At 40.2% G+C, this 26,049-nt stretch overlaps 1 protein-coding gene across 2 annotated transcripts in view; it reads left to right on the forward strand.

Annotated features, from left to right (window-relative positions):
- THUMPD2 (THUMP domain 2 tRNA and snRNA guanosine methyltransferase) overlaps positions 1-20,590 on the forward strand; it is a 40,199-nt gene extending 19,609 nt beyond the window's left edge. The window contains exons 7-10 of one of the 2 annotated variants that reach the window (XM_055399289.2): positions 1,228-1,299; positions 1,809-1,923; positions 12,136-12,244; positions 19,636-20,590. In XM_055399289.2, coding sequence (XP_055255264.2) covers positions 1,228-1,299; positions 1,809-1,923; positions 12,136-12,244; positions 19,636-19,960 — 621 coding nt within the window. In that variant the 3' untranslated portion in view covers positions 19,961-20,590. The remainder of the gene's footprint in view (positions 1-1,227; positions 1,300-1,808; positions 1,924-12,135; positions 12,245-19,635) is intronic. The other variant, XM_055399291.2, reaches the window with a different exon arrangement.
- Positions 20,591-26,049: the final 5,459 nt, after the last annotated feature.

Consider the following 26,049-nt stretch of genomic DNA (forward strand, 5'->3'; position numbering starts at 1 on the left):
TGTGTCCGCCTTCCCTCAGGCTCTTCTCACTAGCACTCCACTGAAACCACTCATCTTGCTTGTCCTGCTAGCACGTGGACACTGTCATCACGCCCGCTTGTTGGATGTTTCCCCCTTGTTTCAGGACCAGGCTAGGTTCTGTGTCAGGGTACTTTGCTGTCAGCGTACACTGCTGAATCTTCATCTACCAAACATTGGTACTTAGGAGATCACCAGCATCCAGACGATAGACTTATATATATATATATTTTTTTAACCTTCTCTTAAAAACTTCAGTCACGTCAGACCATTGTCATTTTGTAATATTCCACATCACCATCCATCCTGTTGGATCTTCATTTAAAATATATCCAGAATCCAACTACTTCTCCCCACCTCCACCAATGTCAGTCTTTATTCGGGCCACCATTCTCTCTGCCTGGATTCCCTAACTAGCCTCCTCATAACTCTCCTACTTTTCTGCGGTCCTTTCTCGGGCAGCCATAATGATCCCTTTGAAATGTTACATCATGTTTCTCCTCCGCTCAGAACCCTGCAGTAGTTTCCCATCCTTTAGAATAGAATCAGAATCCTTGTAACACCTATAAGATCAGACATGATGTGACACCCTCTGTCCCCCAGAGGGGAGAGTCATTAGTTTTTTTCCTCCAGATTTCCTGTTCTCCTCTCAGGTACAGAGAGGATGGCCCCTTTCCTAACCTCTTCACATTGTGTGTGTCATGCAACTGACATGCTTTCGCCAGTTAAATGTTGGTGGAAATGATGTATGTCACTTCCAGATGACACTTTAAAAGCCATTGCCTGATTCATTGTGTTTTCTTTGCCTCTGCTGGTGACCCCTTCACTGTTTCACTTTCCGGGTAAGAAGCAGAAGCCCCAGGTGTCATACTATAGGCTTGTACCATGAGCTACACAGTGTTTTGAACCTGTAGGATGTGGTGGTTGCAATTCTACACAGCCCATCTTGGGGGAGCTGCCTGGCCCCCTCTCTGATGTCATCACCACTTCCACCTCCCACTCACTGTGCTTTGGCCACACTGGTCTCCTGCCTAATCTTTAAGTGTGCCAAGCAGACACCTGCCCTAGGGCTTTAACTACCTGAAATTCCTAATAAAGTTTAGAAAGGAATCTTTACTCTGAAATGATTGATTCTTCAAGTTTTAGGCTTCTTGTATAATACCTGTTACAGTAGATTTAACAGCAGCAAATCAACATTTCTATCTATAGGCTGGTGCAGTTGTTTTAGATCCAATGTGTGGACTTGGAACAATACTTTTGGAAGCTGCTAAGGAATGGCCAGTAAGTTCTAAAATTTGGTAAACCAAGCAGTGTTTTACTTTAATCAGTGTGTGTTGTGTGTACACTTAACAAATATTTACAGGTAGATTGTCTATTTAGGGATTATTATTTTTAATTATATGAGCTACTATTTAATTTTAGTCAAAGTAGACTATGAAAGGTTAATTAAATTACTGTGTTATTTCTTTAAATACTGTGATAAGTTTAGGAAATTATGACAGAATTCCAGTAACTAGTCATGACCTACATTATCTAAATCCCTCAATTTCTTAGACATTTGTATTGTAAAATATTAATTGTAAAATGTTAAAAATTAATGTTTTAACATTTTACCAAAAACGTCTCAGGTTTTGGTCCTTGAGTGTTATTTTAAAGAAATATCCTAAATTTTTTAAATCTAAATTAACAAATCTATTGATTTCATTTTCATCATTTGAAAAAATGCAAGTAGATTTTCTTAGCTACATAAAATACGGTTTCATTTACAATCTGAATTTCTCCCCTCATAGGATGTGTATTACGTGGGCGCTGATGTCAGTGACTCACAGCTGTCGGGTGCATATGACAATCTGAGAGCTGCAGGCCTCGAGGATAAGATCGAGTTACTTAAAGTCTCTGTTACAGGTAAGATAGTAAAAATGCAGACATTTGGGGGAAATAAACATGTGTAAACACCCTTAGAATCATAGAACACCACTCACTTTTCATATGTTAATATAAAGGTTGAATTATTTATACCTTATGATATATCTGTGGGGCCAATACTCAGTTTACTTCCAATATTATAATTGTAACTTTTTTATTTTTCAAAAGATTCATTGTCAGGAACTATATTTATCTAGTTTCCCTAAGCATGTAAGTAAAAGCAAGCCTTAAAAGCATGGTACAAAGTAAAAGCATCTTAAGAAATTTTAAGATGTGTTTGTTGCATCTGAACCATTTCTCATATGATAACCAGGGATCATTTAGTATAGGCATAAAATAAACAGAATAATAACAATAATTTGTTGAGAATCTGTGAATTCTTTGCAATAAACTATATGAAATGGTTTGAATTATCTTACCTTCCCCTTGCTTTAGTTGTATGATATTCCTGTGTTATGGGGAATGAGGTAACAAGCCATCCCAGTTTGCTACGCCAGTACTACTTTTAATACTAAAACAGAAATTCTAGGGCAAACCAGGATTCATCACCCTGTGAGGCAGAGGAAAGCCATTACTCCCTGTCTACTGATGGGGAGTCAGCAGCAAGAAACATTATAAGGAATCAAGCCTTTGGAGTCCAAAATAACATTTTGCTGATACCCATGGTATTTAGACTGAGAGAAGCCTCACATTCCTCCTATCTTTCCCTCAGTGTGCCTTTCTCCCTTAAAAGTGACCACATTTAATTCTCAGCTAAGAAAATCATATTCTCTTGGCACAGTGAGAATAGGTGATAGATAAGTCCCTGTAATCTAGGAAAATAGTATACTGTTTAAAAAATTGTTCTGTTATTGTAGAAAAGCATTGTTAACAAAATATTAGGATAACTCTTCTATAAATGTATAATAAAGTAGCCTCATAGAAGAAATTGTACTGTTGGTTGAAGTTTCATAATTGTTTGCTGCCAGTGACTTCTTTTCAGTCTTTCTGTTGAGGTTTTTAATTGGACTCGGTGTGCAACACAAGTTTCTAGGGGAAGCTGAGGGATGATTAGATTGAAATTAAGTTTTCATATACATTTCTTTAAGAAAGCTGTTTTTTTGAGAACGGGAAAAATGGAATAGCTCTATAAATTGTTCCAGAGCAGTGGTTTTTCCAACCCTTTACAGTCTCAAAAGTGCCTTGGTTGCATGAGAAAGGAAGTACTAATTTCCCCATCAGACCGTCGCTGCTGTACCAGCTCCACTTTCATCAGTTCTCATGTTTTGGGCATTTCCCGTAAGATTTCACTTCAAGAACAAGCATTAAGTGCTCAATTGTTAATAAAGAAAAGTTTTGGTTTTTTTTTTTTTTTTAAGTTTTCTATTATACCTAGTAGCCAGATAAATCCTAGCTTTTTTAAAGATTAGTCTTTTTATTGTCTATTAAGAACAGACAATAGTAGAGCACGGATGGAAACAGAGAGACTAGTTACAAGACTATGGCAATAATCCAGGTAAATGGTGGTGGCTTGGGACAAAGTGGTGTTGGTGGAGGTGTTGCAAAGAGGTCAGACATACATATACACACACACACATATATATGTATATATACATTGAAGGTAGAGCCAACAGGATTTGTTAGTGGATTAAATGTGAGAAAAAGAACAAGGATGACTAAACTTTCTGGCTTGAACAGCTAGAGGGTGGCGTTACTGTTTATTGAGTTGCAGAAAACTGCAGGAGGAACAAGTTAAGAGTTGGGGGCCTGTTCAGTTCTGCATGATGATTAAGAGCCATTAAGATCACAAGGTAGATAGTCAACATACAAATCTGGAGTTTAGGGGAGACGCTGCACATCACTAGTCTAGATAACATTTACATCCGTGAGATCACCTAGGAAATGAGCACAAATAGAGAAGAGAGGCTTTCTCTGAGGATAAGATGCTTAGAGTTCTGGAGGGTGAGAATCTAGTAAAGGAATGACCAGGGATGAGAAAGTAAGAGAAAATCTGAGCAAGAAGAGCAGCTGTGTCAGATGCTGCTGGTTGGTGAAGCAAAACTCAGGCTTGACCAGTTCCATGGAGCAAAACTCAGGATTCACTGGTTCCATGGAGCAGCAGGAACAAAGGCTTGCCTGCCTGAATAGGATCTGGAGAGAGTGGGAAAAGGTAACTTGAAGACAGCTAGTTCTCATCATTCTTTTGGGTAGTTTGCCTGGTAAGGGGAGCAGAAAAGTTGGCGTTCTACCAGGTGTGTTGTGGTTCACACCATATTCTGCACAGTTCATGAAGCTGCCAGGCTGCCCTGGCATCTGGGAAGTTGGAAAATGTGAGAAGTGATAGGTTGGGTGTCCACAAAATACGTGTGGGATATAGTGGGTGAGAAGCTCACCTTAGAGAATTTGGGTGTTTTTGCTACAGTGGCTTTATCATATATCATGCTATAAATCCCTTTGTTTGGTAACACTGTTCTGTAACAAACTCTTTCAGCAGCAATAAGGTTTTCAGTTCAGTTCAGTTGCTCAGTTGTGTCCGACTCTTTGCGACCCCAATTTTAAAAATCCATGTTTAATGAAAAATTTTATACTGAGTTTGTTTCTCAAGAAAGCTGTTGGTGAACATACAACTGGAGTAAAATGTTTATGTACTTTTATCATGCACTGTGAGGTCCATGGGGATAGCAGTAACCAAATGAAATAAACTTGTTTATAGAGGCATCTAGCAGTTACTTCAAAACTTGGTCATTATGTTAAGGAGACCAAGCCAAAATAGTGTTTATCAGATGCAACAGAAAGAAAGGCATTTAACTATCACTCTGTGAAGCATGACTTTTCATTTAGATCAAATGACCACTCTTCTAAATTAATTTTGTTCATTTTCAGTTCCAAATTTTCTTATGTATGTAAACAAAATGAAGCTATAGCTATTAATACATTGGCTCCATGAGCAGAAGACCTCTGCAGAAAGTTAAATGTTACCAGTTTTGTATCAGTGTTACCAGATCCTTCAAAAAGAAAATTAGCTAAGTCAATTCCAGTAATGGTTTAGTATTCCTACCCCCTCCCAATTCTCGGAAATTTAGGAATTTTTTTTTCTGTCAGAGATGAAACATCTTTCATGATTGTGAACGCTACTATAGATTCAGCTCAGCACTGCACCTGTGTCTGTTTATGCATTGTTTGGTGGACCGCAGCATCCTGGTAAAAATTAATGTGTTTATTAAATAAAGAAATCTATGACGCAGAAATGTACTTAGAATTTGACATGGTACCTACATAATTCATCATTACCTCCAAACAAGCTGTGATGTTCTGAATTGAAATAGTAACTTATCAAAATAATAGACTTAAAAAAACTTTTAATATACACAGAGTAACTGAACTGTAGACTCTCTGTAAAGATGGTTGAATGCAGAAAAAGCAATTCAGCCTGACAGTACATGCTTTTCTGTTTGCCCATCATTTGTTGGGTTTTAAAATGTTTAATCCGAGTTTTAAATGGGAAAAAGACAGTCTCTTTAGCAAGTGGTACTGGAAAAGTTGGACAGCTGCATGTAAATCAGTGAAGTTAAAACACATCGTCATCCTGTGCACAAAAATAAACAAAATGGCTTAAAGACAAACATTAACACTGGAGGTGGGAGAGAGGCTTAAGGGGGACGAGATACATGTATAGTTCTGACTGATTCGCATCGCTGTGCGGCAGAAGTCAACACAACATTGTAAAGCAATTATCCTCCAATTAAAAAAAAAGATACAATACCCTAAAACTCCTATCCTAGAAGAGAGCATAGGCAGAGCATTCCCCGACATAAATCGTATCAATGTTTTCTTAGGCCAGTCTCCCAGGCAATAGAAATAAAAATAAACAAAGGGACCTAACCAAACTTATAAGCTTTTGCATGGAGAAAAGAACACAAAAAGACAACCTACAGAATGAGAGAAATATTTGTAAATGATGCATCCAACAAGTGCTTTATCTCCAAAATATACAAACAGCTCAAACAACTCAACAACAACCACAAAAAAAAAACCCAATCCAAGAAAAAAAAAAAATGAACAGAATACCTTAATAAACATTTCTCCAGAGAACAGATGGCCAATAGGCATATGAAAAGATGCTCAGCATCACTAAATATTAAAGAAATACAAATCAAAACTACAATTAGGTACCACCTAACACTGGTCAGAATGGCCTTCATTAAAAAGTCTACAAATAACAAATGTTAGAGAAAGTGTGGAGAAAAGGGAACCCTCCTACACCACTGGTGGGAATGTAAGTTGGTGCAGTCACTATGGAAAACAGTAGGGAGGTTCCTCAGAAAACTAAAAATGGAATTATCGTATGATCCACCAATCCCATTACTGGGAATATATACTCGGACAAAAATAATTCAAAGAGATACATGCACCCGAATGTTCATAGCAGCACTATTCACAATAGGCAAAACTTGGAAACAACCTAAATGCCCATCAACAGATGAATAGGTAAAGAAAATGTGGTATATACATATGTGTTTGTATGTGTGTAATGGAATACTGCTCAGTCGTAAAAAAGGTGAAATAATGCCATTTGCAGCAACACGGATGCAACTAGAGATTATCATACCAAGTGAAGTAAGTTAGAAAGAGAAAGACAAATACCATATAATATCACTTATATGTGGAATCTTAAAATATAGCACAAGTGAACAAAACAGAACAATTTTTCTATCCACAAAACAAAAACAGACTCATAGACAGGGAGATCAGACCTGTGATTGCCAAGAGGAAGAGATGAGGGAGTAGGATGGACTGTGATTTTGGAGTTGTTGGATGCAAACTATTACATTTAGAATAGATAAACAACAAGGTGCTACTGTATGCTACGGGGAGCTGTATTCAATTTCCTGGGATAAACCATAATGGAAAAGAATATAAACAAGGAACTGTATGTGTATAAATGAGTTACTTTGCTATACAGCAGAGATTGGCACAACATTGTAAATCAACTATACTTCAGTTTTCTTAAAAATGTTTTAATTTTTGAAGATGTACTGATGACTGATGTACCTAGCCAGAGTATCTTATAATTGTGCTATAAACTTTTTTAAATAAATAAGTTGCCTAATTGTAGTTGCATTTTTTTCAGAATTCATTGGAAATCCGTAATCAAAGAATTCAACAAATGGAGTGCAAAAAAACTTTTAAGTTTTTTAAAAATTGCGGTCATTAAAAACAAAACTGGCAATAGCACTTTAAAATCATCCCCCAGATGCCAAACTACATTTTGCATGTTCGAGACTAATTATGGACTTCTGAATTAGCAATACACATTGAAATTCCAACTTCATTGAAGTGTTTGTATTCTCTATTTTATGAAATCAAAAAGAATAGTATAAAGAGAAAAATAGTAGAAGAGAAAAATTTCACCAGCAGCAATCAAATAAAGAAAAGGCATAATCTAATGCAGTAAACTTCAAAATCTGCCCACAATGGAAACAAAGTTATAGAGCAATAGCCGATGAAATAGTGGCTACTTACAAGGTTCCTAAGGCAAAGTGGGACCCAGAAATATCATGCTCAACCACATGTCATTTTAGTACAAAGATATTTTCAAATATAAAAAGTTCAGGCAACGTTTCACTAACAAGCATGTCAGAGGGGGAGGGATTATTAAAAATTAATAAAACCCAGACATTTAAGAGATGAACCAGCTGAGGAATAGAGAAAGCCAAGGTGAAATGACCGGTCATGAGGATTGAATCAAATATACAACTATTTGAGCAGCTGAGAATTACAAGACAGAATGCCATTGTTAGAAACCTAGATGATGGAAAGAATGACAAAGTACAGTGAAAGAAAATGTAAAAAGAATGTGCTCAGCCTTGTAAAAGTTCTCAGTTTACCCAGTCTCTTGCCTACGTATATACATGAAAGTTATTTTAAAGGCTCTTAAAACTTTGGGGGAGAAAATATCTTAGGGCTATATCCTGGTTTTAAGCAGTTCTTACTCAAACTTATCCCAGAAGGAGGGAGTAAACAGCACAGTTTTATTCAAGACATACCAGTCTTTTACCTTTATTTCATGTTTCTAAATCATCCTGCAGAGATGTAAAAAAGATGATTTTTTTACTTGTTTTAAGCTGTGTTTCTATTTCATAATTTTATCTCCTTAGTTACAAACTCTTTGTTCACAGGCAATTCAGACATTTAATAATTTAAAAGATTTTACTGTGTGTTGACTCTTATGGGTCAGGTGCTCATGATTTTAGGAGTTTATGCATGAGCATCTCTGGAAGCGGGGCGAGCAGTTTGTGTTCTACCAGGCCTTTCAGTTGATTCTGATCCACACTAAATATCAAGGTTAGTTGTAGGGCCCAAGATGTTGCATTTATAGTTCCAGGTGATACTGACGGTGCTTCTCTGGGGATCGCACGTTGAGAACCACTGCTAAGGGAAAGGCAAGTTGGAAAGAGACCCATCTGGAAGTAGTCACCGCACTAGGTCTTTGAGGAGCCGTGAGAAGAAGTGCTAAGTTCTGCAGAGCTTCCTGGAAGGATTCTGACCCACTGGCTCCACCTGGCTGTCATCTCCTTATACGCACTGGAGGACATTGTGAATACTGACAACAGCTGACAATTACTGACTGCTCATTGTGTGCCAGGCAATGTCTGTTGATACTTTCTGTAGGTTCCTCACATGTAACTTCTGAGATAGGTACTTTTATCCCATTTTACAGATGAGAAAAGTAAAGCAATAATTTCCCAGAGTCGCACAGCTGGTAAGTGGCAGAGCCAAATGCAAGATGACACCAGAGCCTGCACAAAAGCTCAGATTATTTTCTGTTCTGTTATTGGAAGATGACACTGGTTCTGTGTAAAAGGTTACTCTCTTCTGTCTCGGTGATGTTTATTGCTTCATCTTCTAAAATGATGTAAAGCAGTTCGGTAAATTATAGTACAGAGTAAAAAAAAAAAATTGCAAATGAAAATAGACTAACCAGAAGGGGAAAAAATCCAAACCTGAAGATGGGCAACTCATGTTTGTTGTGTGTTTATGTAAGCAAAAGATGTGAGCTCAATCTGAAGAGTAAATTACTGCCTGGTTCCTCAAGTATAAGCATTTGATAACCATGTTTGCTCATTGTCTTTAGTAGTTTTACAAGTATAGTTACAGTATTCAAATAGATGTGTCCTATATCAGTGTATGCGTGTTCAGTTTGCTCAGTCATGTCTGATTCTTTTCAGTCCGTGGACTGTAGCCTGCCAGGCTCCTCTGTCCATGGGATTTCCCAGGCAAGAATACTGGATTGGGTTGTCATTTCCTCCTCCAGGGAATCTTTTCAACCCAGGGATGGAACCCACATCTCTTGTGTCAGCAAGCAGGCTTCTTTACCACTGAGCCACCTGGGAAGCCCCACTCTATATCAATACCCTAAAACTAAAAATGAAAAAAGAAAGTGAAAGTGATAGTCACTCAGTCATGTCCGAATCTTTGCAACCCTGTAGACTGCAGCCCACCAGGCTCCTCTGTCCATGGGGTTTCTCCAGGCAAGAATACTGGAGTAGGTTGCCATTCCCTTCTCCAGGGGATCTTCTGGACTCAGGTATTGAACCCGGATCTCCTGCATGCAGGAGAATTCTTTACTGTCTGAGTCACCGTGACATTAACACATGACTTGGAAAAAAGAAGATTTCCTGCCTAGTTCTAACAAAATATTATCCCATTACTTATTTTTTAATAACCCACTCTTCTATTAGCAAATGTTCATTCATTAGACTTTCCCAGATAACAGGACTTTTTGTTTTGTTTTTAAATTTCCTGCCAACAAAAATTTGTATTCAGAATAATAAAGATTATTTAAATTCTATTGTACTTCTATAGAATTAGGTGCTGTCTGAAATTAAAATAATTATTTAAATTTTGATGGTAGTAGAAGTATAAAAAGTGCAAAGTGAAAAGTATATTCAGAAAATGTGGAAGATTGGGTGTATTACCTTATCGTAATTAATTTCTGAGAATAAAATGTAAAGTTGAGAAAGAAATTTAGATTTGATAATCAAACACTATATTTTGTTTTAGTGATGTCATTTTCTTGATTATTGATTGTTTAACTTTTTCTCTAGTCTTAGGACTTAAGTGGATGTTCTTAACCTTTGGAGTTGCCATTAAAAATACAATGAAACCTATGGGTCACTTTTCTTAAAAACAAATAGATCTACAAATAAATTTTATATACGATCATGAAAAGAAAAATGAAAGTTATAGGATATAATTTTGTAAAAGATTTTTCTAGGCATCCTAATATATTTCTTCTTGGATCTAGCAATTTTCTTTTCATGTTATGTTTTTATTTTTTATTTTTTATTTTTTATTTTATTTTTTTTTTTTTATGCAAGATGGTGAAATACATTTAATAGGAATGAGATAGAGTCAGGTCAAATGTCCTTAATGAATGTGGAGAGATTAGTGGGAGTAGATAAAATAGGAAGGGTTTAAGATTATTAACATGAGTTATACATTGCTAAAAAATGAATATTTATGATTTGGAAGACAGAAAAATTATATCCTTTTCTTTCCAACTGAAAGTCAATTTTTAATTAGGGTAAGTAATAGAATATTCAGTAAAAAAAATAATGAGAAGTTTTTAGCAAACACGTAAGAAATATCTTTCTATTAATAATTGTTTTTTATACAACTCACAACAAGATCATCATATCTATTTTCTAGGAAATAGGCAGCATATATATAGCATAATACAACAGAACTTATGTGGTTAGGATAAGAACTGCTCATGATTTTTTCTCAATTATATTAGTGTTTAAACTGCTAATGATGGAAAATATAATACCAAATGTGGATAGAATTTTTTAAATGTTTGAAAAGTTAATGAATCCAAAACAAGAAAAAAACTTTCTATTTTTGCAGAGGATTTAATGGAAAGAACTTGAAAGGGATAGGCGTCACTAAAGGAAATGGATTAGCACAAAAGAAGGGGAAAGAAGAATGTGGATGATAGTTAAAGAGAGGGCAGATACTTAGATGAGCCATTTTTAAGTTCACTGGATAAAAAAGGACATGTGGAAGCTAGCTAAATTTAAGGTTTTACCTAAAAGTTTTTTATACAGTTTATTTATTTATGTGGACCAACCTGGGATCTAACATCCTGCTACATAGATGTGTCCACTAATTTTACTTCTCTGAAAGTAATTCCAGGAAATTCACCTATGTGTATGGTGACAGTGTCAGTAAACCACAAATGTGAATTTGTTGCCTTACTATATTCCTTGAGTTTTCTGTTTCCATGTTGTCATACCTGGCCCACTGGGGGAGGATTGTGATTAATAAGGTGATTCCAAAGGAATATTTAAGGGTTTGATGACCTTGTTGTTGTTTTATGTAAAAGTTATTTAGACTCATCAGGGATGATTAAATTATATCCATAAATTCCCAACATGGAGATCTGTATTTTTACTTAGTTATTAACAGACTATATTTCTACTGGGAAAGAAAATAAATATACGAAGTATTAGAGTGTGAAGAGCATGACCAAAATAAAGTTAGCTCCCAGCACTGCTCAGTTTAGTTCAGTTTAGTTCAGTCGCTCAGGCGTGTCCAACTCTTTGCGACCCCATGGATCACAGCACGGCAAGCCTCCCTGTCCATCACCAACTCCCAGAGTTCACTCAAACTCAAGTCCATTGAGTTGGTGATGCCATCCAGCCATTTCATTCTCCTTCATCCCCATCTCCTCCCGCCCCCAATCCCTCCCAGCATCAGAGTCTTTTTCAGTGAGTCAACTCTTCGCATGAGGTGGCCAAAGTATTGGAGTTTCAGCTTTAGCATCAGTCTTTCCAATGAACACCCAGGATCGATCTCCTTCAGAATGGACTGGTTGGATCTCCTTGCAGTCCAAGGGACTCTCAAGAGTCTTCATGTTATGTTTTTAAAGAGTTTAATTTTCTGGTTAACTTAAAATTCTGCATAACTTATGTCATATTTTATTACACTTGAGAAACCACTTTTCAAAAAACAGAATACAACAGTTGTACCATCTATTTTTAGTGATTCTGAAAGCCTTCAGGATCTTGTCATTCCTTAGAAACAATATTAGAAGCCTTAAATTTTATTTAGTATGCAAAAATAATCCTTTGTATTTCAGTTTTCTCATGTTTAGGTTGTAAATGTTTGAACTTACTGTAATAGAATTTTCTCATTTTTGTATTTCAGAATTGCCATTGCCTTCAGAAAGTATCGATATTATTATTTCCGATATTCCATTTGGAAAAAAGTTTAAGTTAGGAAAAGACATCAAAAGGACTCTGCAGGAGATGGAAAGGTAAGCTGTTGAGTGTATTTCCAAAATCTTTGAGTCATGGGGAATTTAACCAAAATGTATTGTAGCTCTTCAGTTAAGATTTGATTACATTTTAGTAATTTCCTAGAGTTTTTATAGCTTAATTTTCTAAGGTTTCAAATCAGAAGTTTATATAGTTATAAACTTGATATAGTTATTCTATATCATCATACTATGAGTTTTATTCAGGAAAAGATAATAATTTTTCAATATAGCCAAAAATTTGAAAATCTAAAATAGTGACATATATTTCAGTCACTGAACTAGTTAATTTACATATTTACTTCGAATTCTCCCCGCAACCCTGCCTCCTATGTGTTAACCCCCCACATTTTACAGGAGAGAAACCAGGACCCAGAAATATTATCCTTCTCAAGATCACAGAGCTACGAATTTACACATGGAACATTGTCATATAGAATGGATGCCTTTGTTGCTGGTTTGAAATGAAAATGCAGAAGTGCTAGCCATGTGATGTTTCTAAGGTCAACCTCAGGGAATATAACGCAGTGAAGTGAAAGTGTTTCTTTGAGAGGTTCAAACAGTGAGACCTGAATATGAATTTTCCTGATCATTTCAGTTGAAAAAGGAGAGACCCTGGAACACACAGCGGAATGAAGGGTCATGGATACAGGGTCAGTTTGTATTAAATTGTCTCAACTGAGTGTTTGATGGTGCAGGACAACACAATACGTGGTCAGGAGCCAGTGTTTAACCCTGTTCCACAGCTGCCTGACTTATGACGTCACCTGGAGTCTCAGCACCTGTAACTCAAGACATTTCCTGAGCTCCTGTATCCCCTTCTGCTTGATGGAGCATTCCCCTTGAGATTTTGCAATGCTGATTTCATATTAACATCATTTCAGGAGCTTCTGAAAAACACTGATACCCATACTCCACTCCTCCTCACTGAGGCTTTGATTTAATCAGTCCAGGGTAGAACCTGGGCATCCAGTATTTCTTAATATCTCCCAAGGCGATTCTGTGGTGCCCCCAGGATTAATAACCACAGCCTTTGTGCCTAGCCAGGTAACTTAGCAGTTGTACTATTTAAGCTGGCCCATGCCGAGATACTGCTGTAAGAGCATGTTACACCGAGTGTGAAACTTCCCACCCAACCTGGAACTTCCCACTAGAGGTGGCGGCTTAGCCTCCCTGATGATCTAGTGCTGTGTATTTTAAACATCTTCACAAGTCACTGTAGGGCAGTGTTCGGAGTAGACTGCCCTTTCATCGCTGGTAAAATTAGACCAGCCTGACTTTCTCTCGGTCAGTTTTGATTTCTGTTCTAAGCAACTGAAAATGAAACTAATAGATATGACCACCCTCACATTGTCTCGGGAAATTTAAATATTTACACGAGAACCAGGAAGACGTTCAAGATTTCCCATGTAATTCAGGTGCCTCCCAGAAAGAAAAATGGTACTGATGAACCTATTTGCAAGGAAAGAATGGAGATGAAAACGTAGAGAATGGGCTTACGGACACTTGGGGAGGGAGAGAGTAGGATAAATGGAAAAAGTAGTATCAACATATATACACTATCATGTGTAAAATGGATAGCTGGTGAGAAGCCGCTGTGTAACACAGGGAACACAGTCTGGTGCTCTGTGATGGAATAGGGAGGGATGGGAAGGGGGAAAGGGAGGGAATCTCTAGAGGGAAAGGATGGATATATAATTACAGCTGATTTGAATTGTAGAAACCAACACAACATTGTAAAAATGTAAAAGGCAAAAAAATTTTTAAATAAAATTTAGAAAAAAAAGTTATGCTTCTGGACACAAGGAACATTCCTGGGTCCTATGACCAAGCTTCCTTGCCACAGGCCCTCGGCCTTTATGGTTTGGCCTTTGACTTTTTCTGGTTTGAGATTTTATGCAGGCTATATATTGTAACACAGTGGTGAAGAGCATAGTCTCTGGAGTCAGAATACTCAATAGTTCTTCTGTCATTTCTGTCATAGGCATGTTGCTCAATCACCCTGTGCCTCATCTTTAAATAATAGTACCTACTTGATAGCATTGGCCTGAGGAGTCAGTATATTTAAAGCTCTTAGGACAGTGCTAATTTTCCAGGCCAGAACACTGGAGTGAATAGCTGTTCCCTTCTCCAGGGAATCTTCTCAAGCCAAGGATCAAACCCAGGTCTCCCACATTGCAGGCAGATTCTTTACCAGCTGAGCCACCAGGGAAGCAAGGACAGTGCTAGGTGCCTTGAAAGCTCTCAGCAACTGTTAGCTCAGATTCACTGATTTTTCAGTGAAGAACACTTCCAGTGTTAGCTCAGATTCAGTGAAGAACACTTCCAGTGTTAGCTCAGATTCACTGATTTTTCAGTGAAGAACACTTCCAGTGCTTTTGAGAAATAGGTGGGGATATACATGAATATATCTAAAGTACACATAACTTTTTTCCCAATGATTTACCAGTAGTTTAGGCTCTAGATATAAAGTGGAAGAGAATGGAGGGGAATTATATTAAAAATGAGAAAAAATACAAAATAAACGTGTTTATAATAGGCAATGGAAATATTTGGTCCTGAGCGTAACAGAGCACCTGATTCTTCAAGAAAGAACATGCAATCGGAATTTTAAATTGTCGGACAGATAATTGCTCTGGTGGTGTGAGCACTGCACTGTCAGCTCAATTATTTCCTCCTTTAATTTACTTCAGCAATAACAATTTCATGTATGCAAAGGAGAAATACAGAGAAGTATAATATTAGAGCTTTCTTCTCAACCAGACGAGCAAAATTAGAAATTTAACTTGTTCGGCTTGAAGGAAGAAGTCACTCCATGCCCAGAAGATTTGAGGTGGATTCATGGGAGAAGCATGATCTCAGTGAAATTTAGAAATGTGCAAAGAATGAAAAAGGAGACCACACCGTGACTTACACATGCAGATACTCAGCAAGTATTTCTTGGGTAATAATGAAGCAAAAAGCATGTTCAAAAAACAATGACTATAGCAGACTGCTTGGAACAGAGATGAGTGGTAGCAGGTTAGGCCTAATGCCAGCCAAGCTCAGATAAGGCGGCTGTTTGTGTCATCCACCCCTACTCGTGGAGGTTCACGTGTAGAAGAGAAATCGCTTTTATGTTGCTTGATACAGAGCTTCCCCAACTTATTGACCACATAACTCTAGTTGGTTTCTTTTTTATATATATACAAGAAATAATCTCTCATACTATACTAGTGTTTAGAGGAATACAGTTTGGGACATACTGCTTTATAATTTCTGAATAGCTTTCTTAGTAAGAAATGTATGTGTATATGAATGTGGAAAGATGCTTAGAGGGACATTTTATCAAAAATGGTCATCTCTGAGTAGCAGGATTCCAGGTGATTTTTACTTTCTTATTTTCTTCCATTATGTGAAAAAAGTTACAATAAATTAATTGGTGAATGTCCGGTAAGACAGCATTCCATGTACATGTACACGTACACGTATCAGTTCAGTTGCTCAGTCGTGTCCGACTCTTTGCGACTGCATGAATCACAGCACGCCAGGCCTCCCTGTCCATCACCAACTCCCGGAGTTCACTCAAACTCATGTCCATTGAGTCAGTGACGCCATCCAGCCATCTCATTCTCTGTCGTCCCCGTCTCCTCCTGCTCCCAACCCCTCCCAGCATCAGAGTCTTTTCCAGTGAGTCAACTCGTCACATGAGGTGGCCAAAGTATTGGAGTTTCAGCTTTAGCATCCATCCTTCCAATGAACACCCAGGATTGATCTCCTTTAGAATGGACTGGTTGGATCTCCTTGCAGTCCAAGGGACTCTCAAGAGTCTTCTCCAACACCACAGTTCAAAAGCATCAATTCTTCGGCGATCAGCTTTCTTCACAGTCCAACTCTCACATCCATACATGACCACGGGAAAAACCATAGCCTTGACTAGACGGACCTTGGTTGGCAAAGTAATGTCTCTGCTTTTTAATATGCTATCTAGGTTGGTCATAACTTTCCTTCCAAGGAGCAAGCCTCTTTTAATTTCATGGCTGCAATCAGCATCTGCAGTGATTTTGGAGCCCAAAAAAATAAAGTCTGACACTGTTTCCACTGTTTCCCCATCTATTTCCCATGAAGTGATGGGACCAGATGCCATGATCTTTGTTTTCTGAATGTTGAGCTTCAAATATATAGATGTTTTCAATTTTATATTAATAGGATCATCCTTAACTTACTGCACTGTATAATCTGCTTTGTTTTTTTCTACTCAGAAATATGTCATAAATCATTCTGATGAGTTGTTATAATGTACATGGTAATTTTCAGTGGTTGCCACAGTGGTTGCATTATATGTATATACCATTTTGTAGCCTACAGAACTTAGGGATGGGTATTTAGGTAACTTCCACCGTTTCGTTTTAATAAAGAATAACATTCTGAGCCATCTTTGCACAAACAGTTTTTCAAACTGGCTATAATGAGCAAGTTATTTAAAACCACAGTGCCTCTGTTTCTTCATCTGCACAATGGATATGGCAACAGAATATACTTGAATTCTAAGGATTAAATTATATGCAAAGCATTTAAAACAATATTTATCACATAATACATGCGTGCGTGCTAAGTTGCTTCAGTCATGTCTGACTCTGTGCAACCCTATGGATTGTAGTCCGCCAGGCTCCTCTGTACATGGGATCTCCAGGCAAGAATACTGGAGTCAGTTGCCATGCCCTCCTCCAGGAGATCTTCCTGACCCGCTATCCAACTCACATCTCTTACATCTCCTGCATTGGCAAGCAGGTTCTTTACCACTAGTGCCACCTAGGAATACCTTGGTACCGATAAATATTAGCCATCTTTGCCATTAATTGTCACTATTATTCTACTACTGCTACAGCTTCTGCTCTTATATCTTAGAATAATTTCCTAGATGTGAGATTGCTGGGTCAAAGGTTATGTACATTTCATATCTTTGATATTACTGTGAAAAAAGTTATATCAATTTTTGTCTTTAGGAATACTCATTTCTGTCCCCTGGTGTCCAGCCACACCTGTCATCTCGCCTCCTCCTCTCCCAGTAGCAAGAGTGTATCCCCTTGGTTCCTGCCTCCTCAGGAACTGTTCTCTGCCCACCTCTTTCTTACCTTCAGCCTGTCCACCTCCTCATTCTCTCCAGATCCAGCTATCCCTTCCCCAGACATTTTTGTGGCCTGTCATACCCACACACTGTACTAGGCACTGGGGATCTGGCTGAGAACAGGACAGTTTTTGCCCACATGGTGCTGGCACTCCAGCATGGGAATACAGATCATGAACAAATCAACAGAATAATTTCAGATCATGATAGATATGATGAACACTAAAGACATTTTTGCCAGAGAGTGACTGAGAAAGCAGCTGTGGCTTCCTTAGATAGATGCTCAGGGAAAAGCCTCTCCAAGGAGGTGTTTGAACTCTGAGACCTGAATGATGAGAAGCACACAAGGGAGTGGGTGTCAGTGCCCCAGAACAGCAGAGCTGGATGTCCCAGGGCAAGAAGAAGGGAGGTCAGTTTGTGGAACACACAGTGAGCAAAGGGGAGCAGGCAAGTGGGAGTCTAGAGTTTATTTGAAGTTTAATGGTCGAGAGATTCGCAGGGATGTACAGTTGTGTCTGGTGTGGAAACTCGGAAGGGGAGGTTGGGGGATGATGACAGATTTGGAAATAAGACCTGTCAGGCTGTGATAGTGCGGGCAGAGGAGAGCTCCGAATGAAGTGGATGAATCTGTGATGTCGTTTGCAGACAGACTCATTTAGATTGATGGACTGTTGAGATGAGGGAAAGCTACTTCAGCTCCTGACCTCTTTGCTGGGTGTGGTGGGGGCAGAGCTCCCTTTAAGTCTTGGCCCTCCAGCTGTCACCTGGTTTCTTAAGCTCTACAACCAAGTTTCTTCAGAGAAAAGTCTACACTTGCTGTCCTCACCTTCCAACCCCCTGCCTTGCCTCTGCAGACCAGCACTTGCCCCTGCTCCCAACTAGGAGTGCTGCCCCAGGGTCACTAGTATCCTTATCACTTGTTAGTCCTGTAGCATTTGACACTGTTGAGACCATTCATTCCCGTCTTGAAACTCTGCTCTTCGGGCTTCCATGCTATCACCATATTTCAGACCTTCTCCTTGGCTGTTTCATGGGCTCTTCCTTCTCCATCCTTCCTTGAATGTTAAGTCCCTATTCCTTGACCCCTTTTCTCTCCTCTCTCTGTTCTTCCACCCTAGGTGATCTCATCCCCCATAATTGCTTTGTGTTTGTTAAGTTCCTTCAGTTGTGTCGGACTCTTTGCGACCCCATGGACTGTAGCCCACCTGGCTCCTCTGTCCATGAGATTTCTCAGGCAAGTATACTGGAGTGGGCTGCCATTTCCTCGTCCAGAGGATCTTTCCCACCCAGGGATCAAACCTGCCCCTCATGTCTCCTGCATTGGCAGGTGGGTCCTTTGTCACTAGCACCACCTGGCTTTATCTGCCATTTATCATGGGAAACTCAGATCTCCACCTCCAACCCCCGTCTCTCTGACAACCCCGAGGCCCCGCGCTCAGCATGTTCCAGACAGCTCCTCCGTCCCCTCATCCTGCCCCCTCTGGTTCCCCCTCCAGCTGGACTAGTTTCAGTACCTCCTCTCCGTCTTTGCTCCCTTCCCTGCCCCGGGCACCCCCTTACTCCAGTCCCCCACTCATGCCCAGCTCATTCCTCTCGTCCTTCACACCCACCGTAGCTATTCTCACCCTCTGAGCGCCCAGGTTTGGGTCCCACCTAAGGTGTTTCCGGAGCCCCTCACCCTTGCCTTGATAGTGTCATTTGCCACCCACGCTCTTTAGCTCTCTCCTTGCCTCTCTCTCCCACTCCTCAGCCATCTTTTTAGCAACTCGGGACTGTATGTCATCATTCATCACTGTTTCCATGTAAGTGCTGTATAGACTTTGGTCAAACGATTGAGAAAGTCAGTCCTCCTCCACAGGCTGACATTTCCGGGTCTTCCCTGTGGCCCTTCCTTTGTTTTCATCCTCACTCCTTCCTGGGGACTTTGTTCTGCTGTTGTTCAGCCTGCTGCCTTTCATGGAGTCAGATTCCTCAGGATCCTTTCATTTGCCTTTTCCTTTGTACAATCACTTATTAAACTGTGACTACAAATTACTTTGAGGCTTGCCTTTTAAATAGAGTAAAAATAGATAATTAAAGCAGATTTGTACTAGTGATTTCATAATTACTATAATGAATATGCATTATGGAAGATACTACCTAATTATCAAAATCCTCGCATTTAAATGGCTAAAATTAAATTTCAAATTAAGAACACCAAATATTTTAAACAAAGTGGGACTGTTTGTTGTCTGCAAAAAAAGAAATACTCATACTAATTACCTTTTTTTTTTTTCTGTCCCAGAGTGCTTCGTGTTGGTGGGACCATCGTGCTGTTACTCAGCGAAGATCACCATAAGCGCCTTAAGGGTGGTGAGGCAAGGAGCGGCCCTTTGAATTCCCAGGGCGGCCACACAGAGGAACCTGGAGGCGAAGAGTGCTTGACTCCTGCAGAAAAAGCCGCTGTATCAGAGCCGGTGCCATCCTCATTCGCAGCCGGCAACCAAGAGTGCTTGGATGGAATGCCGCCGCTTGGCTCTTTGGTGCCAGTGGACTGCTATAGAGTGAGCCTTGGAAAAACAGACGCGCTCATCTCCAAATATAAGAAGGCGTACTCGCCTGGGCGATAGAAGGCTTGCTGCTACTGATCCTTGCATGTCAGCTGAACAGAGTAGAAGGCAGTTGTCTCAGGGATCTTAACGGTGCCAGAGAGTTCCAAGTCAACAGATTCCCCTAAAACAGGGTTGTAGCTGCTGGACGCCTGTTCTTCCATAACAACTTCTGTCTAACACTCTGAAGAGTGTTTCTGACAGAGGATAATTAACAGATATTTGGACTAAAGGACTCTTAAACTTACCCTTCTATCAAAATGTGAACAGGTCTGCTCTGCCCACACTGTTTCTAAGCAGAAGCTTCAACTTCAAAGCCAAGGTTTTCAGAGGCTCACCATAAAGTGTATCTCAGTCATCACAAATTTGATAATATCTTCACTGTCAGGTTTTTTGAAATGTAGAAACTTTTATTTTTTGATATTAACTTCTTTTGATATTTAACTTGATTTTTTGAACCTATAATTTTCTTTTCCATTTGAATGAAAAGAACTTTTATTCACAGTACATTTTTTATGTCCCATATTATATAAAGCATCAGTGGGAATAATAATGTGAATTAAACCAATATCCTCCAACATGATGGAAAGTAAAGTTTTGGTTTTTTTCTAAAAGCATTGTCACTTCATTCCTATTTAAATTAAATGCATCCTTTGTGTTCACTTCTTAAAGAAACAGTTGAAGAAAAATTTGATTTTTTTCCATAGCCTAATATAGCTTCATGGCTGCTTTAGTACCATTTGAACAATGTTTCCATTTTGGGGAAAATTCTCACCTTGTGAATCCCACCTTTCTAAAATAGAAGCAAAAACTTGTTTTCTGGCTAGGGTGCAACGTGTAACCTCAGCTCAGTTATCAAGGTCCACTGTCAGTGTGGGGTGAGTGGGGTACAGGTGATAATTGGGATTTTTACCCAGAGCACCTCATATTGGGCCCAGTGGGATGGTAACCTGTCGTGTATTCATACAGTAAATATTCATCAGTTCAGTTCAGTCGCTCAGTCGTGTCCAACTCTTGAGACCCCATGAATCACAGCACGCCAGGCCTTCCTGTCCACCACCAACTCCCGGAGTTCACTCAAACTCACCTCCATCGAGTTGGTGATGCCATCCAGCCATCTCTTTCTCTGTTGTCCCCTTCTCCTCCTGCCCCCAATCCTTCCCAGCATCAGAGTCTTTTCCAGTGAGTCAACTCGTCGCATGAGGTGGCCAAAGTATTGTAGTTTCAGCTTTAGCATCAGTCCTTCCAATGAACACCCAGGACTGATCTCCTTTAGAATGGACTGGTTGGATCTCCTTGCAGTCCAAGGGACTCTCAAGAGTCTTCTCCAACACCACAGTTCAAAAGCATCAATTCTTCGGCGATCAGCTTTCTTCACAGTCCAACTCTCACATCCATACATGACCACGGGAAAAACCATAGCCTTGACTAGACGGACCTTGGTTGGCAAAGTAATGTCTCTACTTTTTAATATGCTATCTAGGTTGGTCATAACTTTCCTTCCAAGGAGCAAACGTCTTTTAATTTCATGGCTGCAATCATTGCAAACCTACTATCTCCCAAGGCACTTTCTTAGCCCATGGAGCTATCTGAACCAAACAAATCCCTGCCCTCATAGGATTTAAATCTAGTGGGGGAGACAATAAGAAATGATAGACATAGTAAGTCATTTATTTGCTAGGTTATCTTTTAACCTAGCAAATATAACCTAGATAAGCGGAGGGACCTTGCAGGGAGAAAATAAAGCAGAGTATGATGGGAACACAGGGGGATGGGGGCAAATGTTTTGCATTCTTCTTACAACAGCTCCAGCTTCACTGAAAATGTGAGATTGAGCAAATATTCAAAGGACATGGAAGAGTGTTCCAGGCATATAGAACAGCCGTTGCAAAGGCCCTGTGGCGGGAGAGTGCCTGATGTGTTTGAGGAACAGCAGCAAAGCACAGGTGGCTGGAGGAGAGTGAGTAATGGGGAGAATGAGAGGTTAAAGTCAACTGTGACGAGTTGACTCACTGGAAAAGACTCTGATGCTGGGAGGGATTGGGGGTGGGAGGAGATGGGGACGACAGAGAATGAGATGGCTGGATGGCATCACCGACTCGATGGACATGAGTTTGAGTGAACAACAGGAGTTGGTGATGGACAGGGAGGCCTGGCGTGCTGTGGTTCATGGGGTCGCAAAGAGTCGGACACGACTAAGCGACTGAACTGAACTGAACTGAAGGGTGGGAGGGGTGGTGGGTGGGTTAAATCACATAGGACCTTGAAGACTACAGGAAGACTTGGACTCAAAAGCAGTGTGGAGTTTTTAACAAGTCACAATCTAACATACATTGTATAGGATCACTGTGACTACTGTATCGCACATAGATTGTAGGGAGGCAGGGGGGGATGTAGAGAGGCCAGTTGGGATTTTTGCAATAATCCAGGCAAGAGAAGAAGGTAGCTTGCCCCAGGATGGTGGCAGCACAGGTAGTAAGAAGCAGCTGGATTCTGGATGTATTTTGTAAGTAGAACCAGCAGGATCTGCTGATGGAGAAGACACAGGAATGACCACAAGATTTTTGGCCAAGCACCTCGAACAGTGGAGTTTTCCAATCAACTGTCCAGGGAACAACACAGGAGGAGCAGGCTTGGTGTGAGGTATCAGAAGTTCAGGTTCAGACTTGTTCGCTTTGAGATATATATTTAAACATTCAAATGGAGGAGCTGAGTCGGCAATTGAATAAATAATCTGCAGTTTAAGCTGAAGGTCTGTTCTGGGGATAGAAATTTGAGAATTTACAGCATAAAGTTGCCATGAAACTGAATGGGGTCACCATAGGATGGAGTGGAGGAAAGAAAGAGGAACAGGGCTGAGTCCTGGGTTCCTTCAACAGAAGAGGGATCTGCAAGGGAGACTGAGAAGGAACAAGCGGTGAGGCAGGAGGAAAACAAGAGCAGTTGCCTGGAAGGCAAATAAAGAATATGGTGGAGGGATTGACCAACTACTAAACACTGCTAAGCAGCCGAGTAAGAGAAGGACTGGAAATTGACCATTGGATTTAACAGTGAAGAGGTCATATGAGACCTTGATAATGGGAGTTTTGGTGTTGTAGAGAAGGGGAAAAACCACACTGGATTGGGCTTCAGAGAAAACAGGAAAAGAACCAGAGGTAGTATGTATAGGCAACTCCTTCAACTAGTTTTGCTCAAAAGAGAGCAAAAACGAGGTAATAGTTAGTAGGGGACATGGAGTTGAAAGAATGATTTTTTTTTTTTTAATTGAGAGAAGTAGCAGCATTTCTCTATGTTGATGAGACTGTTCCAAAAAAGGTAAAAAACTGATGAGCCAGGAAAAGGGGGCCAAATGCTAGAACGTCCTTGCATAAGGAGGTGGTACGAGTCCATACATGGAGGAATAAGCTTTCGATAAGAGCATGAATAATTCCTCCACGGTTACAAGTGGGAAGAAACATACAGGGATTTCTGCTATAACATGATAAATGTGTTCCTGAACACTTTTTCAGTCCAAAATCCATGCACTGAAAATAACAATTTATGGAAAAATAGGGTTGGGGCAGACCATTCCAAACCTATCCAACTTTGTGAACTGCATGCTAGCAAAAAATGACATAGTTGGTTTTTTTTTTAAGCCTTATATTTCATATGAATAAATCAGAAAATAAAGGACTCCACCTTCCCAAGAAAAGGGCAAAGACAGCCTGCTAGAATTTAGAAGGAAGGATAGAAGCTGCTGAATCACACCAACGGGTGGCCATTTCCTTCTAAAGGGGATGTTCCTAACCCAGGGATCAAACGCACATCTCCTGTGTCTCCTGCATTGCAGGCAGATCCTTTACCCACTGAAGCATCAGGGAAGCCCCCTCCAAGACAGAACCTGTGGTCAAACCACCAAGACCAGGGAAGAGCGGCGTTACGTCAAGTACCTTACTCTGCAGCTCGTCCACTCAGCTCACCCCACTGGCATCCTTCCCATTCGGCAGCTTTTATCAGGTGGAACAAAATATTAATGTGCTGGGGAAAAAATCACTTGTGATCCAACCTAATTTCCATATTACAGTGACATCATCCCCCTACTTAGCAGCAATATTTAATGCCTGTCACAGAAACACGCAGTGTAGGAGAACAGACTGTAAGTGGGAGCAGATGCTGGAAGGTGGGCGGATGTGGTGGTGAAAGACTGTGGAAGTCTTCCGACCGCTTCCATTTTCTCAGTGAAAAAGTATGTGGTTATTTCCCCAGTTTTTGAATCTGTGGTTGGAACAGCTTCCCTGTGCAGTGAAAGAATCCATACAATGAGTTCCAGACCAGGGGCTTGGGGTGTCTATTATTGAAGGACTAAGAATCGATGCTTTTGAACTGTGGTGTTGGAGAAGACTCTTGAGAGTCCCTTATACTGCAAGGAGATCCAACCAGTCCATTCTAAAGGAGATCAATCCTGGGTGTTCATTGGAGGGACTGATGCTAAAGTTGAAACTGCAATACTTTGGCCACCTCATCCGTCGAGTTGACTCACTGGAAAAGACTCTGATGCTGGGAAAGGTTGGGGGCGGGAGGAGAAGGGGACGACGGAGAATGAGATGGCTGGATGGCATCACCGACTCTGTGGACATGAGTTTGAGTGTACTCCGGGAGTTGGTGATGGACAGGGAGGCCTGGCGTGCTGTAATTCATGGGGTCGCGGAGAGTCGGACACGACTGAGCGACTGAACTGAACTGAACTGAAGGTTACATACTTCCTAAGCTCCCCCCTCCTATCAAAATGACCAAACAAAAGCAACACTGCACGTCTGTAGGAACTGCAGACCTTGCTGCCACCAAGAATAATGAGGCACAGATGTTCGATGGCACAGATCCCATCTCTTGGCATCTGAATGCAACCTGTGTCAGCTTTGGGTCTGCTGCTCTGACTCATTTACTTCTGGAGGCCTGGGTAGGAGACAGCTCTCTAGCTAGTCCAGGCACACTGGAAGCAGCTCTGCATTTTGCCCTTAGGACCCAGAAGAGTGAATGATGCCCAGACAGTCTGGGATCAGCCTGGATGCTGCATGGACTCTGCCGCAGGTCCTAAAAGGGAAAGTGCAGCTGCAGCCTCTTGGCTTTTGGAGTAAATCCAAGCTTTCTTATGCAAGTAGTTATTCTCCTTTTATTTTATTTATTTTATTTTTTTGTAATTAATTTATTTTTTATTGGAGGCAAATTATTTTACAATATTATATTGGTTGGTTTTGCCATACATTGACATGAATTCGCCCCGGGTTTACATAAGTTCCCCCTCCTGAACCCCCCTCCCACCTCCCTCCTCCCTTTATCCTCCCTCTGGGTCATCCCCGCATGCCAGCCCCGAGCATCCTATAACATGCATTGACCCTGAACTAGTGATTCATTTCACATATGACAACATACGTGTTTCAATGACATTCTGCCAAATCATCCCACCCTCACCCTCTCCCACAGAGTCCCAAAGACTGATCTATGCATCTGTGTCTCTTTTGCTGTCTCGTATACAGGGTTATCATTTGCATCTTTCTAAATTCCATATATATGCGTTAGTATGCTGTATTGGTGTTTTTCTTTCTGGCTTACTTCACTCTGTATGATAGGCTCCAGTTTCATCCACCTCATTAGAACTGATTCAAAGGTATTCTTTTTAATGGCTGAATAATACTCCATTGTGTATATGTACCAAAGCTTTCTTATCCATTCGTCTGCAGATGGACATCTAGGTTGCTTCCATGTCTTGGCTATTATAAACAGTGCTGCAATGAACATTGGAGTACATGTGTCTCTTTCAATTCTGGTTTCCTCGGTGTGTATGCCCAGGAGTGCGATTGCTGGATCATATGGCAGTTCTATTTCCAGTTTTTTGAGGAATCTCCACACTGTTCTCCATAGTGGCTGGACATGAAAAAATGCTCAACATCCCTCATAATCAGAGAGATGCAAATCAAAACCACAATGAGATACCATTTCACACCTGTCAGAATGGCTGCTATCCAAAAGTCTACATGCAATAAATGCTGGAGAGGATGTGGAGAGAAAGGAACCCTCTTACACTGTTGGTGGGAATGCAAACTAGTTATTCTCCTTTTAGAAATAACTCTTGC

This window comes from Moschus berezovskii, chromosome 11, assembly GCF_049115385.1.
Source record: "Moschus berezovskii isolate FMDL1 chromosome 11, NW_MosBer_1.0, whole genome shotgun sequence".
NCBI classification, from domain to species: Eukaryota; Metazoa; Chordata; class Mammalia; order Artiodactyla; family Moschidae; genus Moschus; species Moschus berezovskii.